General features: G+C 40.3%; 1 protein-coding gene across 1 annotated transcript; it reads right to left on the bottom strand.

Moving 5' to 3' along the window:
- Positions 1–290: 290 nt before the first annotated feature.
- On the bottom strand, positions 291–18,453 carry LOC118829472 (beta-microseminoprotein J1-like). The gene is made up of 4 exons (XM_036736475.1): positions 18,388–18,453; positions 2,529–2,634; positions 1,545–1,650; positions 291–420 (listed from the first exon to the last, which is right to left on the bottom strand). The coding sequence occupies exons 1-4, from the start codon at positions 18,451–18,453 to the stop codon at positions 291–293; spliced, it is 408 nt and encodes a 135-aa protein (XP_036592370.1).
- Between the last annotated feature and the right edge of the window lie 1,282 nt (positions 18,454–19,735).

The following is a 19,735-nucleotide window of genomic DNA, read 5'->3' as shown; positions in this document are numbered from 1 at the left end:
GAAATTGGACATTGCTATTTAAAAAGAAAAGAACAGATTCATTTCATGCTATAGGACAATATATTTTCTTTGGGCATTCATCATCAGCTGGTATCACTTTGTGGTTTCAATCAATGTGCCTAAGACTTGACAATGTTTTCAATAGAATGAAGATCCAAGGTAATGCCCACATGGTTCCCAGCCCCCTGATGTTCTGAATTCCAAGGAAAGAGGCAATGCTTCAAGTGTGGACAAGTTCCATTGGGATGCAATGACTTTGGCAGCAACATCAGGAGGAGCAGGTGGAGTTGTTAACCTACGTAACCTGTGACTTCACAGGATACAGTGGGATCGACCTTCTCTACAACAGCAATTGTACAGGTCTCCTCGTTGAAAATTTCCTTGCACTTAACTTCATCATAGCCTGTAGGCCTCATCACCCTGTTGGAAGAAAATTGGGCAAAGATCAGGGTGGGTCCTTGGGAAATGACGAATAATTTCTTAAGACTCTTACCATTATTGCAGACAACCTCTAGGAATTTCCCACCTGTCCTTCCCATCCACCTAATGAGCCATATGAATCTACCCACAAGTATAAATGGAGAACACATTAGGTCCTAGGTGCTAGTTAGCTTACACAGGATCATGCAGCTAAGAAGTTTCTGATCTTGGATTTAAATAGAAAAGGATAACAGACCCTAGATTTCAAACTGGAAGGGACCTTAGAGGTCAGTCACCAAGTCCAAATGCCTCTTTTTTTAACAGATAAGGAAACAGGCTGAGATTGGTCAAGTGACTTGCTCAAGGTCACACAGATAGTCAGGGTATGAGTTGAGATTTCAACAGAAAAGTGTCATACATCCTAGATTTCAAACTGGAAAAGACTTTATAACTCATCAAGGTCAAAGTCCTCTGTTTTAGTGGACAAGGAAACAAAGGCTCACAAAAGTCCAATGACTTGCCCAAGGTCACACAGATAACATGTATGTTTCTGAGCAAGGATTTGAACTCAGGTCTTCCAAATGTCAAGCCCAATGCTCCATGAGATGTTTCCACTAGTGAGGTTAAAGTTTTGCTCTGCTTTTTCCTGATTGGATCACATCCAGAACGTCATGCCCAGTTCAAGGAGTAACCTTCTAGGGAGAAAATTGATTATCTGGGGCACATTCACAGGATGACAAATATGAAGAGAATGAAAAAGTGTCATAAAAGGATCAATACAGGAATCATAGCCTGAAAAGGGAACCTTCTGTCACAGGGAAGAGGGAAGAGACTTGCTCAGCTTCCTTGGCCTCAGGGGCTAGAGTTGAGAGCTGGGGGTGGAGGCTGAGAAGAGTCTGTTTTTAATTAAGTGTAACGGGAGGAAAGCTTCCTAACCATGAGAACTCTCCAAAAGGAGAAGGAGCTGCCCTCACTGAAGGCCTTCAAATGATGTCCCAACAGCCACTCGTTGAGTAGAGTTTCTGGTTCCCAGATAGGTTCTACTCCATAGCCTCTGGGATCCCTTCCAGATGGGAAATTCTGTCATTTTACATCTGTCTATTTAAGACCAGGCCCCAACCTACTTGCTGCAGCAACTTAGTCCAAAGCTTGCATCACATGAACAGCTCATACAATTAGATTCCCATTGAGTGTCAAAGTCGTGCATTACACCATTAGAATCCCTGCAACCTAAGACAGAACACATGGCAAATCTTCAGTTAAATTGCAATTGATGCCTCTAGAAAAGATTTTACCACATCCTTTAAGCCACCTTGAATGGTACCACACTAAACCATCCTAACAATGGAAAATCTGGGCCACTTTTAAATACCTTCAAAGGAGGTTCTACCATTTCCTTTGTCAACCTCCTCTAATACTTCCCAACGGATTCATTTAAGAACAGTCCTTAAGTCATTCCCCAAGCCTTCCCAGTGACAACTGGAAACATCTAGTATACTAATTTGCAAAATAAGTGTTAGCTGATCAACACTAGGACATAAGCTCCATGAAGGCAGGGGCTTTTTAGGGTTTCTTTTCTTTCCATTTTAATTTTCTTTCCATGATTGATTTTACCATTGTAGCTGTAATCTTTTGCACACAGTAGGTGTTTAGTAGATGTTTGATGAATTGAGTGACTAAGTAGGTAAGTGCTTGAGGAACAGAGAGAGCTATTGCTTTGCTCAGCATCACAAAACTAGCCAGGTGTCAGAAGTGGGATTTAAGCCCAGATATTCCAAACTTCCATCCTAGCTTTCTAAACACCAATACATGCTGCCCTTAGAAACATATCATATGTAGAAAATAAGTACTGCCTTTTAGTTGTGTGATAGAAGAAACAGGATGGGGGAAAGACCTGACACATATGTTTAGACAGCTGATTGGTTTCTCTATCTCAGGCACATCTTTAGATTAAGTCCACTTTTCTTACCTTTTGCCCACTTCTCCTGTCCCATGGGGCTTGGTCCAATGGACACAGATAGACCATTCAAGCCTGCCCTAATCCCTCTTTCTGCTAAACAAATCCTTCTAACCCTAGAGACAGGAAGTAGTTGTCAACAAAATCTTACCTTCTGCTCCACCCCCTGGACTGATCTCCAAGGGCATTACCACGCACTGAGCATCACAATAGGTCACAAAGATAGCCAAGGCTAGGAGAACACGTAGCATAGTATTCTATTAAAAAAAAACAGAAAAGATAAAAACTCAAGGTGGTTGATGAGGGAAACTGGCTAGAGTTTTTGGGCATTTTTAAGTATTATACCTGCTCTCCTATGGTATTCCACAGTCACTGACCAATATAGAGTATCTTCCTGGCAATGGTCCCATCCTTTGTAATAACAAAGTATACCAGGGTGCATAATGAATAAAGGACTGGACATCAAGGCAGGAAGGCTTGAGTTCAATCTGGCCTCAGACACTAACTGTGGGATGCTGGGCAAGTCACTTAGTCTATCTGCCTCAGTTTCCTCGCCTGTAAAATGGCAACAAAATAGCATCCTAGAATTATTGAGTGCCAAATGAGAGAATATTGGAAAAGTGCTATTATTCCAAAAACATTCAAGCAAAACCAACAACACAGTTAAACAATTACGCCTCATAGTATACCAGGATCTTAGATCTAGAGCTACAAAGGAACTTAGAGGTCATTAAGTCTAGCACCCTCATTTTACAGATGAGGAATCAGGCCTTTGACAAGACCTTAATAAGACTTTGGCTTGTTCAGAGACCACAAACTAGTGGCTGAGTCATGGTTCAAGACTGTGTCATAGTGAGTCCAAATATCCACTGCACCACTGTATATTTTAACTCCTGCCTCCATATTCATCCACTCTTCTGACAAGAGGAGACAAATACTGTGTGGCCCTGGGCAAGTCAATTTTTGCCTCTGCTTGCCTCAGTTTCCTGAATTGTAAAATGGAGATGATAGCAGCTACTTTCCCAGAGGGTTGTGAGGATCAAATGAGATAATAATTAGAAAGCCCTTAGCACAGTGCCTGGCACATAGCAGATGCACTATAAATACTAGCTATTCAACATGGCGACTGGAAAAGTAAGGACTTGCTTAAGCTCTCCCCCAGGGCACTCCCAACACCTGTAAAAATGGCTCTGAATAAATTCTAGAGCTGCAGAATCCATGAAATAGCAGAGGGAAGCAGGGCTCCACCCCACGAAAGCCTGGATGGTCACTGGGAAGGGTCTATCGCACAGAGCTGGGAGCAGAGTGGAACACAGCCCAGCGTGGGCTGCACCAGGACCAACCAGACTTGGAGCCGGGTGGAACACTTGGTAGGGTTCTGAATCATTGAGCTGTGGCAGTTGCCGGACTTCTCAAGCCACAAACACCCAAGACAACAGAGAAGGTTAGTGAAAAAATTGCTATATCAGAGAGTGAAAGGAGTGTGTGGTGAGTCCTAGCCCCAGGGGCATGGAAGTGATGGAGCTCTGTGGCTGCTTCCAGAACCCCAGCTGCAGTTGCTTCCGGCCACAGGCCTACCATGTTGGAGGAATTAAGGGGTGGATCAATGCGGGAGTGCATAGCCTGCTTGGATCTAGACTGCCCTCAGGGTTGGTGATTCTTGGGGGAGGAGGAGCCCTGGTGTGGCGGTGTTTACTGTGTAGAAGTAGCTGTGAAAACAGCAGTGCAGCCCCTAAAGCTTGGGACAAAGTACTCTCTATGCTACAAGCAGTCATACCCTGACAAAAAGCTCAAGGGTCAAGTAGTTGGCTGGGAACATGAACAGGCAGCGAAAATGGACTCAGATGCAGACTCAGACTCAGAATCTTTTTTTGGTGACAAAGTAGATCAAAACATATAGCCAGAAGAATTCAACAAAGTCAAAAAGCCTACATCAAAAGCCTCCAAGAAAAAGATGAATTGGTCTCAGGCCATGGAAGACCTCAAAAAGGATTTGGAAAAGCAAGTAAGAGAATTAGAGGAAAAATTGGGAAGAGAAATGAGAAGGATGTGAAAAAACCATGAAAAACAAGTCAATGACTTGCTAAAGGAGACACAAAAAAATACTGAAGAAAATAACACCTTAAAAAATAGACTAATTCAAATGGTAAAGGAGCTTCAAAAAGCCAATGAGGAGAAGAATGCCTTGAAAGGCAGAATTAGCCAAATGAAAAAGGAGGTCCAAAAGACCACTGAAGAAAATACTACCTTAAAAATGAGATTGGAGCAAGTGGAAGCTAGTGACTTTATGAGAAATCAAGATATTATAAAACAGAACTAAAGGAATGAAAAAAATGGAATACAATGTGAAATATCTCATTGGAAAAACCACTGACCTGGAAAATAGGTCAAGGAGAGATAATTTAAAAACTATTGGACTACCTGAAAGCCATGATCCAAGACCCTAGACATCATCTTTCAAGAAATTATCAAGGAGAACTGCCCTGATATTTTAGAACCAGAGGGTAAAATAGAAATCAAAAGAATCCACTGATTGCCTCTTGAAAAAGATCCCCAAAAAGAAAACTCCTAGGAATATTGTTGTCCAATTACTGAATTCCCAGATCAAGGAGAAAATACTGCAAGCAGCCAGAAAGAAACAATTTGAGTATTGTGGAAACATAATCAGGATAACACAAGATCTAGCAGCTTCCACATTATGGGATCAAAGGGTTTGGAATATGATATTCTGGAGGTCAAAGAAGTTAGGATTAAAACCAAAAATCACCTACCCAGTAAAACTGAGTATTATGGTCTAAGGCAAAATATGGATTTTCAATAATATAGAGGACTTTCAAGCTTTCTCAGTGAAAAGACAAGCTGAGTAGAAAATTTGACTTTCAAACATGACCATGAAGAGAAGCATGAAAAGGTAAACAAGAAAGAGAAATCATAAGGGACTTACTAAAGTGGAACTGCTTTGCTGACATTCCTACATTGAAAAATGATGTGTGCAATTCATGAGAACTTTCTCAGTATTAGGGTAGCTTAAGGGAATATACATATATATGTATATATAGATATATCTATATATCTATATGTATGTGTGTATATCTATATATCTATATATTTATAGACAGAAGGCTCAGGGTGAGTTCAATATTAAGGTATGATTTCTAAAAAAATAAAACTAAGGGCTGAGAGAGGAATATGTTGAGAGAGGGAGAAAGGGAGAGATAGAATGGGGTAAATTATCTCACCTAAAATTGGCAAAAAAAGCAGTACATTGAAAGGGAAGAGCGGCCAGGTGAGGGGGAATGAGTGAATCTTGCTCTCATCAGATTTGACTTGAGGAGGGAATAACATAAACACTCAATTGGGTGTCTTACCCCACATGAAAGTAGGGGGAAGGGGATAAGAAAGGGGTGATGATAGAAGGGAGGGCAGATGGGGGAAGAAGTAATCAAAAGCAAAAACTTTTGAAAAGGGACAGGGTCAAGGGAGAAAATTGAATAAACGGGGACAGGATAGGATAAAGGGAAATATAGTTAGTCTTTCACAACGTGACTATTTATGGGAATGTTTTGCATAATGATATATGTTTAGCCTATGTTGAATTGCTTGCCTTCTTAGGGAGAGTGAGTGGGGAGGGAAGAGGGGAGAGAATTTGGAACTCAAAGTTTTAAAAGCAGATGCTCAAAAAAAGTTGTTTTTGCATGCAACAGGGAAATAAGATATACAGGCAATGGGGTATAGAAATCTATCTTGCCCTACAAAAGAGTAAGGGGAAAAGGGATGGGAGGGAGCGGGAGTGGGGTGACAGAAGGGAGGGCTGAATGGGGAACAGGGCAATCAGAATATATGCCATCTTGGAGTGGGGGAGGGTAGAAATGGAGAGAAAATTTGTAACTCAAAACCTTTTTGAAATCATTGCCAAAACCTAAAAAAAATTAAATAATGAAGTATAGAATTGAAAAATAAAATAAAATAAAAAATGTAATTGGGAGATGTTTAATTAAATAAATGAATCAAAGAATGAATAAATAAATTAATTTAAAAAAATACTAGCTATTCTCACTGCATATATCATACTGCATAATAGAATAACACAATTCTTAATATTAATAATAATATATAATAATAATAAATACATTTTGTCTCCTGTCCTTTTGAAGCGAAATTGTTCATTGCATTTCATCTGAGTTCAGAGGACTTTTAGGGCTTCTTTCCATTTCCATTACTATACTAATTTGGTATGTAATTTTCCTAAGTCTGCTTTCTTCACTCTGCATCTGTGCATTCATGTCCTTCCATGTTTCTTTGATTTCATCATATTTGTCTTTTCTTAAAGGACAATAATTTTCATACTATTTGTATGCCACCATTTATTAAGCCAGATCCAAGAATGAATTCTTATACCTGGAAAAATGTATTTGGGAGGGAAAGAGATTTTGGAGAGAAGTGGGGAAATTGACAGGGTTGGTGATATTGGCACAGAGTACTGCCTGACTATGGGTGCAGTCATATGGGGATAGGGGTAGCCTGTTGCTGATATGGCTGAGTAGAAGGCAGTAGCCTGCAGAGGGGCATTCTGACAATGGACTTTGGGTATGGCAGTAGGGAAGCAAGTGGCAGTTTACAATTGAGGTAAAAAAAATAACCTATCTGTGATTTAATTGGCAGTAGGGGCACCAGGAGAGGATTTGTCTCTACCAAGGCAGATAGATGACTCCTCTGCCACTTTTAGACTTAGAGAGATAAGTGGAAGATAGAGGACTAGGACATATTAGAGGCAGGACTTGAAGGCTGAGCTTCCTGACTCTTAGCCCTCTTCCCTTTCCATTACATCATACTGCCTCTCTACAGGGAACCCAAGGGGAAATTTGACAAGCAGTCCCATTGAGGACTTCATAACTTTTAGGAGAAACCCAAATCCCTCCCTCACAAAAAACCCAGTAATGTATCTTCATTTCCCTTCCGGGGTGGACCCTGTTACTTACCATTGTGTCTTAACAGCTTCTCTCTTCCAAGGTTTCTGTTGCTCTCTCTCTCTCTCTCTCTCTCTCTCTCTCTCTCTCTCTCTGTCTCTCTTTCTCTCTCTGTATATATAGTAGAAGGAGACTGCAATCATCTTGCAATAACATTCAAGAGGAAATAGAACACATTAAAAATGGCAAATATTGTTGTATAAATAAAGGTGAGGTTGCCAACTAGAAAGAATGGTGCAGTATGAATTATTAGTTGTATGCTGGATTAGATCTCCACCCCACTTAAATAACCTTGCTCTATCCCTGCAAGAACACTAAAATTTAAGAATCACCCTATTAGATGAGACAGATGGTGCTATGTGCTCCAGGATTCTGTCTCTGGCCATGCCACGAAAGGACGTCTTGTGAGAACTTGTTCATCCTCCATGATATATCCCTCAACAAGTTAGGAGCATATCCTCAAACATTCTGCTCTTCTCCATAATAATCCATCATTGGTACCAAAAACAGGTTCCCAGATGCAGTTTCCCATCTCCTGCCCTCAAGCCTTTGCAGGAGGCTCTTGTCCCCCACCAATGTATAAAATGTTCTCCCTTCTCACCTCTATCTCTGCAAATCCCTTCCCCCTTCTCAAATGTCAGAGGTTTCTCTTCCTTCCAGAAGCATTTAATGACTCCCTGTATCAGTGTGAATATATGCATTTTTAATATATCCTCTATTCACCTTAGTAGAATATGAGCTCCTTGAGGGGTGGAAGAGTCTCCCTTTTGTCTCATTTTAGGTTACAGGTAGTTAGTGGAACATAGATAAAGTGCTAGTATGGAAAATCTGAGTTCAAATTTGGCCTCGGACAATGCTGTGTGAATCTGGGCAAGTCATTTAACCTTTGTTTCTTCAGTTTCCCTAACTCTAAAATAGGGCTAATAATTGTATCCACCTTAAGAAATTTTTGAGAGGGTCAAATGAGATGTTAACGAAAAGAGTTTGGCACAGTACCTGTCATCTCCTAATTGCTCTATGAGTGCTTATTCCTTGCCTTATCCCCTGGTTTCCAGTAGAACAATTCATTAAGACTATGGCTCAGTAGGAAGGGAGCCAGGACAGGATATTTTTATGTCGGGAAGAGGCCAGAGCTGGCTTTGGTTGGGTCACCACAGTTGGGTTCTCTGAGCAGCAGGTGTGAAGTGGGACTTCAGAGGAGGGAGAAGGCAGAGAGAGTCTATGATGAGGTATGGAGGCAGAGACAAGTGTCATTTAGGTCACAGGTTACCTTGGGGCTGACCCTGCCTCTGCCCTCTTGGACTTGAAATATTCCATCTGCTTGGCACCTCTACAATGAGCATTTTAGGCCCAGCATGTGCTGATGATTTTGCAAACCTGGGCCAATATCCACAGCATCAGGGTCATCAATGACCTCAGGCTTCCTTTCCTGGGCTTCAGTTAAATTCAGAGTAAATCATGGTATGGTGAGGAGGCACCAAGAAGGAATGATCACAATTCAGGTGGTTTCTTACTCCCAGGTATGTAAGTGTGTGTGGCTCCTCACTCTTCAGTCCCATAGAGATGCCTCAGGGGCTTGGGCAGTGCATCCCCATCAAGATCCCACATCTCCAGGGTCACTGACTTTATAGCTGATTGTTCTTGCTGGGCTAATTCACAGGGCCTGAGTGGGAGGGGGCCCTGAGGAGTAATCATCCAGCAGGTGGTCTGGACTGACACCCACCTGCTCAATCACAAGGACTTTGTGATCAGGAAAGTTTGCTAACCTTATACACCAGGATTAGATGAAGTTTGCCAAGCTCACATTTCTATCTCTAAGTGTAGCCAACCAAGGCAATTGTTGGGAACATGGGAACTTCCCAGGTCAATCATTGGTTAAGACAGGTGGGCCAATCAGTGGCCAAAATGGTGTGCCCTCTGCTAGCTAGGGCCCAGCAACAGGTCAAATCTCACAGTATTTCTTGAGATATGCTGGGTAAGGGGAAGGTAAACCATGTCACATGAGGAGCCACTGAAGGGATTGGTGGTGTTTAATCTGAAAGGAGGACATGATAATCTTCATGTATTTGAATGTGATGCCGTAAGAAAGAGGGATTATGAATCTAATGAACAATCATTAAATTTGTTCTGGTTAGCCCAAGATGCCTAAACTAGGAGCAGCAAGCAGAAAGTACAGAGAGGCATACATAGGCTCAATGAAGGAAAAATTTACTAATACTTAGAGCAGTCCCAACACGGAATGGGCTGCCTGGAGAGGGGATGAGCTCCCCCTCACTGGAGGCTAGACAGAGGGCATGTTGACATTACATCCCTGCTCAGGGACTGATGGAACAAGATGCCTTCTGAGGTCCCTTCCAACTAGGCGACTTTGAGCACTCCTCCTGTTTTGTGTCTTCATGTTTTGTGACTTAAAATCAGACTGCCTGAAAAACGTAAATGGAGGAAGCTTTTACCATTAATTCATCTTGAAATCTGATTTTTCTCTTTTTAACACATGGGTAAATTAATCATTTCAGAGACACCATTTTAGACTGTTCCAGGATGTTAATATATAACTTTTTAACCTGTAGGTCGGAAACCTTTCTTCGTAATGATGCCAGGACTCCCTCCCTAGCAGACTTTATCTTGGAGTAAGCCTGCTTATGGTTTCATGGGAACAGCCGCTCCCCCTGTTGTGCTGATCACAGGCACTCACACTCACCAGATTTCTGACTCATTCATTCACTCACCAAATATTTATTGAGTGCCTATATGGATGTTTGCCCATTAGACAAGCTTTCCTGCCACTACTGTACTCACAAGTAACTTTTACGTTTATTCAGTATTACTTATAATTTCTCCATCTCCTTCTTCAGTCTAGATTATCAACAGAACAATAAATGCAGTTCTGCTTTGGATTTTTTGCAGTTTCCAAGGTGTATATGCACATAGTGAGAAATTAACAATCAGCTCATAGGAGTTTGAGCTGACACCAGCACAACCCTGCCTCCATGCCCCCATGAGGCATCAGGACTGGATTTCTGTAGAGGCCCTGCCACAGTCAATAAGAATTCAGTGAGTCTTGTCCATGGATCTAGCTAACTCTGTGTTAGATAGAATGTGGGCTAGGGAACAGGGAGTGATTTCATTGAGATAGCGAGCTCTCAGGTAAGGAAACCCCCTCTACCAATGCAGCTAAGCCCTACATATAGTCTTAGTAAGGGCCCTAGGGCACTGAGAGGTCACTTTGACAATAAGTCTTAGACATGGGACTTGAACCCAGATCTTCTTGGCTCCACCCAGCTTATGTCAAGCTGCCTCAGAGAATGAGGGATGTAGCAGTAGGACACATGGTCCCTACTGACCTTCTAGGGAGAGAAACAAGAATGGTTATCACATCCACGTGTGCATAGTTGTAAGGCATTGGAGACCTGCATCAGTGAAGGGCCATGGGAAAAGCACTGGGCCAAGAATCAATAAGTCACCCTACCCCAGTCATGTCATTTCCTTTTGAATAGCAGTCCTAACCTGGTATGTCAGGGAAATAGGGCAGACCCAGTGCATCTGGATTTCAGGAAGACATGTGACAGAGTCTATTATATTCACAACTGAGTAAATAAATATAGCCTCAGTTTTATGGGGCAGACGGCAAGCTCTAGAGATGTTCAAGAGGAAGGGAGCTCCGTGACAGATGTTACAGTCAGAGGCAGGTTGGTGGAGGAGGAAGGATTTAAATGGGGCTTTGAATGTTGGATAGAATGAACTTAAGTCAACAGAGGAGAAAAAGGACAGCATTCCATCCAAGGGAAACAGGGCAGTAGCTTACAAAAGTGGGCCTAACTATGGTCTGGGTAAGGCACAGAGAGGAAACCAGGGTGACTCAGTCTGAGGGTGAATGTTGGGGATCAAAGGGAAACAAATTGGAAAAGACTGGGTAGAGCTAGATTCTGCAGAGTGTGGAAAGGCAGGCAGAGGCATTTGGATTTCATACTTAGCCTTCAAAGGAAAGTTATTCAAGCTTATTGAGCAGAGGGCTGTCATGATGAAAGATGAGGTTCAAGATTAATCTGACAGGTAAGAAGGATTGGAGGAGATAGAAACTGAAGGTAAGGAGGCTGCTGAGATCACCCAGGTACAAGGAGATGTAGGGAACCAATGTGGTTTGTATTAGACAGAATGCAACATGTAAATCAGAAATCTGTTCTTGCATATCTTCAAAATAAGGCAGGGACAGAGAACATGCCCTGAGGCTTCACCTCCACCACCATTTATCCTTCTTCCTAGGTTTATTTGCAGGGCAATCAGGGAGCAGTATGGGAGTTTATGGAAGCCTTGTTGCCCCAGCCTCCAGACAGGGGCTGTGAGATTGTTTTGGACAGATTCTCTACGAAGACATTTTTAGATAGATTCATGGGAATCTGTGAAGTCCACAGTAGTAGAAGTGTTCTTTATTTTTTTTTTATTTTTAGTTTACAACACTTGGTTCTAAATAATTTTGCGTTCCAGATTTTCTTCCCTCCCTCCTCCCCACCCTCACCAAGACAGTATGTCGCATTGAACTTATTTCCACACTAGTCAAGTTGTGGAGAAGAATTATGACCAATGGAATGAATCATGAGAAAGAAGAAACAGAACTAAACAAAAAAACCCAAAAACAAAAACACAAGAGACAGGAAAAAACAGGAAAAAAAAAGGCGAGCATAAAGTATGCCTCAATCTGCATTCATACTTCATAGTTCTTTCTCTGGATGTAGATAGTTCTCCATCGTGAGTCCGTTGGAGTTGTCTTTGCACCTTGTGTTGCTGAGAAGAGCTAAGTCTATCAAGGTTAGTCCTCACAGAATCCATATATCTGTGGTTGTGTATAATGTTCTCCTGGCTCTGCTCACTCAGCATTATATTGTGTAGGTTTTTCCAGGTTGTTATGAAGACTGTATCATCCTCATTTCTTATAGCACAATAGTATTCCATTACCTTCATATACCACAGCTTGTTCAGACATTCCCCAGTTGATGGGCATCCCCTTGATTTCCAATTCTTAGCTACTACAGAAAGAGCCGCTATAAATATTTTTGTATGTATGGGTCCTTTTCCCACTTGTGTGATGTCTTTGGGATACAACTCTAGAAGTGGTATTGCTGGGTCAAAGGGTATGAACATATTTATAGCCCTTTGGGCATAGTTCCAAATTGCTCTCTAGAATGGCTGGATCAGTTCACAACTCCACCAGCAATGTAACAATGTTCCAATTTTCCCACATTCTCTCCAGCATTTATCATTTTCCTGTTTTGTCATTTTAGCTAATCTTACAGGAGAGATGTGGTATCTAAGAGTTGTTTTGATTTGCAGTTCTCTAATCAGTAGTGATCCAGAGTATTTTTTCATATGCCTATAGATATCTTTAATTTCTTCCTCTGAAAACTGTCTGTTCATATCCTTTGACCATTTCTTAATTGGGGAATGACTTGTATTCCTATATATTTGGCTCAGTTCCCTGCATATTTTAGAAATGCAGCCTTTATCAGAGACACTCATTGTAAAGATTTTCTCCCAGTTTTCTGCTTCCCTTCTAATCTTTGTTGCATTGGCTTTTTTATACAAAAACATTTCAATTTAACATGATCAAAATCATCCATTTTGCATTTTGTAATGCTCTCTATCTCTTGTTGTGTCATGAATTCTTTTCTTTTCCATAAATCTGATGAGTAAACTATTCCTTGCTCTCCCAAATTGCTTATAGTATCAACCTGTAGTCTTAAATCATGACCCCATTTTGACTTTATTTAGGTATATGGTGTAGCATATTGGTCTATGCCCAGTTATTGCCCTACCATTTTCCAATTTTCCCAGCAGTTTTTGTGAAATAGTGAATTCTTAGCCCAGAAACTGGATTCTTTGGGTTTATCAAAGAGAAGATTTCTAAACTTGTTGACTACTGCATCTTGTGTACCTATCCTATTCCACTGATCCGCGACTCTGTTTCTTATCCAGTACCAGGTAGTTTTGATGACTGCTGCTTTATAGTACAGTTTAATATCTGGTGTGGCTAGGCCACCTTCCATAGCATTTCTTTTCATTAATTCCCTAGATTATTCTAGACCTCTTGTTCTTCCAGATTAATTTTGTTATTATTTTATCTATCTCTGTAAAATAATTTTTGGTAGTTCAATTGGTGTGGCACTGAATAGATAGATTAATTTAGGCAAAATTGTCATTTTCATTACATTAGCTTGGCCCAACCATGAGCAACTGATATTTTTCCATTTATTTAGACCTGACTTTATTAGCGTGAAATGTGTTTCATAATCATGTTCATATAAGCCCTGGGTTTGTCTTGGCAGATAGACTCCCAAATATTTTATAGTGTCTGCAATAACTTTGAATGGAATTTCTCTTTCTATCTCTTGCTGTTGGGCTTTGTTAGTAATGTATAGGAATGGCAAGGATTTATGTGGGTTTATTTTATATCCTGCAACTTTGCTAAAGTTGCTTATTATTTCAAGTAGTTTTTTACTTGATTCTCTAGGATTCTCTAAGTAAATCATCTTATTGTCTGCAAAAAGTGATAATTTAGTTCCTTCTTTGCCTAATCTAATTCCTTCAATAATTTTTCTTCTCTTATTGCTACAGCTAATGTTTCTAGCACCAAATTGAATAGAAGGGGTGATAATGGACATCCTTGTTTCACCCCTCATCTTATAGGGGATGCATCTAGCTTATCCCCATTACAAATAATGCTTGTTGATGGTTTTAGGTAGATGCTATTTATAATTTTAAGTAGGGCTCCATTTATTCCTATGCTTTGTAGTGTTTTTAATAGGAATGGGTGTTGTCTTTTGTCAAAGGCTTTTTCTGAATCTATTGAGATGATTATATGGTCTCTGCTAATTTTGTTGTTGATATGGTCAATTGTGGTAATAGTTTTTCTAATATTGAACCAGCCTTGCATTCCTGGAATACATCCTACCTGGTCATAGTGTGTTATTCTCATGATAAGTTGCTGCAATCTTTTTGCTAATATTTTATTTAAAATTTTTGCATCAATATTCATTAGAGAAATTGGTCTATAATTTTCTTTCTCTGTTTTGACTCTTCCTGGTTTGGGTATTAGTACCATATTTGTGTCATAAAAAGAATTTGGTAGGACTCTTTCTTCACCTATTTTCCCAAATAGTCTACAAAGTATAGGAACTAATTGTTCTTTAAATGTTTGATCGAATTCACATGTAAAACCATCTGGCCTTGGAGATTTTTTCCTAGGGAGGTCATTGATGGCTCGCTCAATTTCTTTTTCTGAGATGTGGTTATTTCGAAATTTTACTTCCTCTTCTGTTAACCTGGGCAATTTATGTTTTTGTAGATATTTATCCATATCCCTAAAGTTGTCAAATTTATGGGCATACAATTGGGCAAAATAATTCCTAATTATTGTTTTGATTTCCTCTTCATTAGGGGTGAACTCATCCTTTCCATTTTTGATAGTGGTAATTTGATTTTCTTCTTTCTTTTTTTAAATCAAATTGACCAAAGGTTTATCAATTTTATTGTTTTTTTCATAAAACCAGCTCTTTGTCTTATTTATTAATTCAATAATTTTCTTCATTTCAATTTTATTAATCTCTTCTTTGTTTTTCGGTATTTCTAATTTGGTATTTAATTGGGTATTTTCAATTTGTTCTTTTTCTAGCTTTTCAGTTGCATGCGCAATTCATTGATCTCCTTTTTCTCTATTTTCTTCATGTAAACATTTAGAGATATTTAAACTTCCCCTAAGAACTGCTTTTGCTGCATCCCATAAGTTTTGGTATGTTGTCTCATTATTGTCATTCTCTTGAATGACGTTATTAATTGTTTCTCTGATTTGTTCTTTGGCCCACTCATTTTTTTAGACTTTTTAAAAAAATATTTTTAAAATTTATTTAATATATTTAGTTTTCAGCATTGATTTTCACAAGAGTTTGAATTATGAATTTTCTCCCCATTTCTACCCTCCCAACCACTCCAAGATGGCATATATTCTTTTTACCCCGTTCCCCAGTCAGCCCTACCTTCTGTGACCCCGCTCCCCTCCCATCCCCTTTTCACTTACTTTCTTGTAGGACAAGATAAATTTCTATGCCCCATTGGCTGTGTATCTTATTTTCTAGTTGCATGCAAAAACTTTTTTTCGAACATCTGTTTTATTGCATCGTGATCTGAAAAGTATGCTTTGACTACTTCTGCCTTTCTGCACCGAATTGTGAGGTTTTTATGCCCTAGGACATGGTCAATTTTTGAGTATGTGCCATGTAGGGCTGAGAAGAAAGTATATTTCTTTTTATCCCCATTCAGTTTTCTCCCAAGGTCTATCATATCTGCCTTTTCTAAAATTCTGTTCACCTCCTTAACTTCTTTCTTATTTATTTTGAGGTTAGATTTATCAAGTTCAGTGAGGGGAGGCTGAGGTCTCCCAATATTATAGTTTTGCTGTGTATTTCTTCCTGTAACTCCCTTAACCTCTCCTCTAAGAATCTGCATGCCATACCACCTGGTGCATATATTTTAAACAATGATATTGCTTCCTTGTTTATAGTGGCTTTTAGCAGGATGTAGTGTCCTTCCTTATCTCTTTTAATTAAATCTATCTTTACTTTTGATTTGTCTGAGATTAGGATAGCTACACCTGCTTTTTTTTTACTTTAGCTGAAGCACAATATATTTTACTCCAGCCTTTTACCTTTACCCTGTGTGTATCCCTCTGTTTCAAATGTGTTTCTTGTAAACAACATATTGTAGGATTATAGTTTTTAATCCATTCTGCTGATTGCTTTTTATGGTAGAGTTCATCCCATGCACATTCACAGTTATGATTTCTATCTGTGTCTTTTTCTCAATCCTATTTACCTCCATTTATGCTTTTATTTCTCCCTTTCCCCTTCAACTCCTCAAAAAGTGTTCCTTTTGACCACTGCCTTCCTCAGTTTACCCTTGCTCTTGATTCCTCTCCCTTATCTTACCATTTTCCACTTGCTACTTCTTCCCTCCCTTCTGACTACCCCTCCCTTTTTCCCCCTTTCCCCTCCTACTACCTGTAGGACAAGTTGGATTTCTATACTTATCAGGCTATGTGATTCCATTATTGAACCATATTAGATGAGAGTAATGCTCAAATACTGCTCTTCTCCCTCCCTTCTTTCCCTCTACTATAATGTGTTTTTGTACCTCTTCATTTGATGTAATTTACCTTTTTCTACTACCTCCTTACCTCTTCTCCCAGAACCCTCCCTTTACATCTCTTAATTATGTTTTTTATCCTTATATCAGTTAATTTATACAGACATTCACAGTTTATGTGTACCCCTTTCAATTGTCATGATAGCTGTACTATTCTCAAGATTGACATATATATATATATATGCATATATATATATATATATATGCATATATATATATATATATATATATATATATATATATAACATACATAAGATGATATAATCCTACATAAAGATGTAAATAATTTGCCCTTATTGATTAATAAGGTTTGTGGGGGTTTTTTTCCCCTGTTTCCCTTTTTATGTCTCTCTTGAGTTTTGTATTTGAAGATCAAATTTTCCATTGAGTTCTGGCCTTTTCATCAGGAAGGTCTGGAATTCCCTTATTTTGTTGAATGACCATCTCCTTGCCTGAAAAATTATGCTTAATTTTGCTGGGTAGTTAATCCTTGGTTGTAGTCTCAGCTCCTTTGCCCTTCGGAATATCACATTCCAATTTCTCCTATCATTTCTTGTAGAAGCTGAGAGATCCTGCTTGATCCTGACTATAGTTCCATGATATTTGAATTGTTTCTTTTTGGCTGCTTGTAGTATTTTCTCCTTGGCTTTGTAATTCTGAAATTTGGCTATAATATTTCTTGGTGTTTTCAATTTAGGATCTCTTTTAGGGGGTGATTGGTGGATTCTTTCAATGACTATTTTACCCTCTGGTTCTAGGACCTCTGGGCCGTTATCTTTGATAATTTCTTCAAAGATACTGTGAAGGCCCTTTTTTTCATCATGGATTTCTGGTAGACCAATAGCTCTTAAATTGTCTTTCCTGGATCTATTTTCCAGGTCAGTTGTTTTTCCAATCAGATATTTCACATTTTTTTCTATTTTTTTCATTCTTCACATTTTGTTTGACTGCTTCTTGATACCTCATAGAGTCATTAGATTCCACTTGCTCAATTCTAATTTTCAATGAGTTGCTGTCTTCATTTTTGCTTTTAAGTCTCCTTTTCCAATTGGTTCATTTTGCCTCTCAGGGTGTCCTTTTCCCTATTTAAATTCCAAATCTCTAAAGCCATTTCACCAATCTTATTTTTTAAGGCTTGATTTCTTCAGTGTTTTTTTCCATTTCTTCTTTTATCTCCCTAATAGGGTTTTTAAAATATTCCTTTAGCTCTTCCAGTAATGCTTTTTGGGCTTGCGACCAGTTCACATTCCCTTTTGAGGTATCAGATGTGGGTATAGTGTCATTACTATCCTCTTCCAAGTTGGTATTTTGATCATGCCTGTCTCCGTAAAAGGAATCAATGGTCCTTGGGTTTTCTTTTTGTTCTTCTTCATGTTGGTTAGCTTTTTCCTGGCTTTAAAATGAATTTCTGTTTTGCGGCCTCAGGGCTCTCTGTCCCAGATTTCTTATTCTGGGGATTGTGAGTCTAGTTATTGGCTTTGTGAATTATAGCCTTCATTTTCCTGAGGTGTGGGGGAGGGGTCTGGCTGCCTGAAGTCTCCTCTTCCCCTGGGGTTGCTCTCCAGCACTGTTGCTCTTGAGCAATGGTCTCAGGTCTTTGTTGTTTGAGCTGGTGTCTGGCACTTCCCCAGGGGGAGGAAGGGTATGTCTGGGCTCCTGGTGTTGACCCCTGCTGCCTCTGCCCCTCTGGGACTCAGGAATTCCCACTTCTCGGCCACTGAAGCCCCACTTCTGTCTCCTCTATTCCAGCATTTTTTTCCCAAGGAATTCTCTGGGTCGGTGGGGGGAGGGAGTAGAGCTGTTTACCTGGCCATTGTGTCTCCTGGAAATTCAAGAAGACATGTTTCATACTTTTTGGGCTGCAAGACTCAGGACGTGATGTCTCATGGCTGGTGGTGTTGTGCTGTTGCCTCTCATTGCTTCCACAGACTGCCACCCTGTGTTGGGAGGCCTGGGGATCTCCGCTGGTTTCAGGCACCCAGCTTTCTTCCAGACTGTCTCCCACATTGGTTTCTGTGGCTGCTTACGGTTTGGTGCTGTCTGGGGCAGCTCCGCACGCTGAGTGCTCTCCCAGCCTACAGATTTGTCCTGTCAGCCTTTGGGACTCTCCTGACTTGGAAATTTGCCTTACTCAGACTGCTCATGGGTTTTAACTCTCTCAAATCTGCTAAGATTCACTTTTTTTAAATAGGAATCTGACAGAACTTGTGAGAGAGCTCCAGTAAGAAGCTGGTTTCATGTGGCCATCTTGGCTCCACCCCCCAGAAGTGTTCTTTAGGAAGCTGCACAGTCATTTGTCAGGTATATTGTAGAGATCATTCCTGAATGAGGTTAGAAGTTGAATGAGATGCTATCCAAGGATTCCTTCCTTCTCGAGCTATGAATCTACCACTTTGCTGAAAGGTCGAATATACATGATGAAGGGGAGGAGAAAGTAGAAAAGGACCAATTGCAGTGGGTGAGGTTGCAAAGAAACACTTCAGGCTGGATGTCAGAAGGTGTGATCGATGGCACAGTTGGCATAGACCTTGGGGCATACAGTTATCACTGCTCAAGCCTTTGGTGCTTTCTGTGACTAAGTCCTCAGACACTTTATAGCATGGTCCAAAGCATCACCCTCTCTGTAGGAACATGCAACACAGGGCAATACAATCAGGGGGAAAGTTCCCAGGTAGAGAGGCTCCTCAGAAGTGCAATGCTCTGCTCTAACGAAGGGTCTTCTATCAACCCACCATATTCTATAGTCACAATAGAAGAGCCAGTTCTTGGAATACATGCACTCACAATGTGGACCAGGTGTCTCCATGCTCACTGGGGAATAGAAGGCAGAAATCTGTACTCTCCATGCTTTTCTCTGCTGCCTATAGAAGGCCTGAGCCTGGGAGCAAGGCTGATCTCCCTGCCTCTCGGCACACACAGAAATGTGTTGGCCAACACAGGGGCTCAAAGTAGGCTATTGTGTAGGGAAGACATTAGAACTTGCCAAGATTCCCATTTCCCTTTGTAGAGAAGGAAGCCTCCAGCTCAGTGTGTGGCCTTAAGTGAATGTTCCAACATCATCGTCATGATCATCTGATGTTGTTGTTCAGTCATTTCAGACATTTCTAAGGCTTTCTGAGCCCATTTGGGGTTTTCTTGGGGGAGATACTGGAGTGGTTTTACATTTTCTACTCCAGCTCATTTCACAGATGAGGAAATT

Source organism: Trichosurus vulpecula, chromosome 8 (genome assembly GCF_011100635.1).
Source record: "Trichosurus vulpecula isolate mTriVul1 chromosome 8, mTriVul1.pri, whole genome shotgun sequence".
Lineage (NCBI taxonomy): Eukaryota > Metazoa > Chordata > Mammalia > Diprotodontia > Phalangeridae > Trichosurus > Trichosurus vulpecula.
This window is presented reverse-complemented; position numbering and strand designations above follow the sequence as displayed.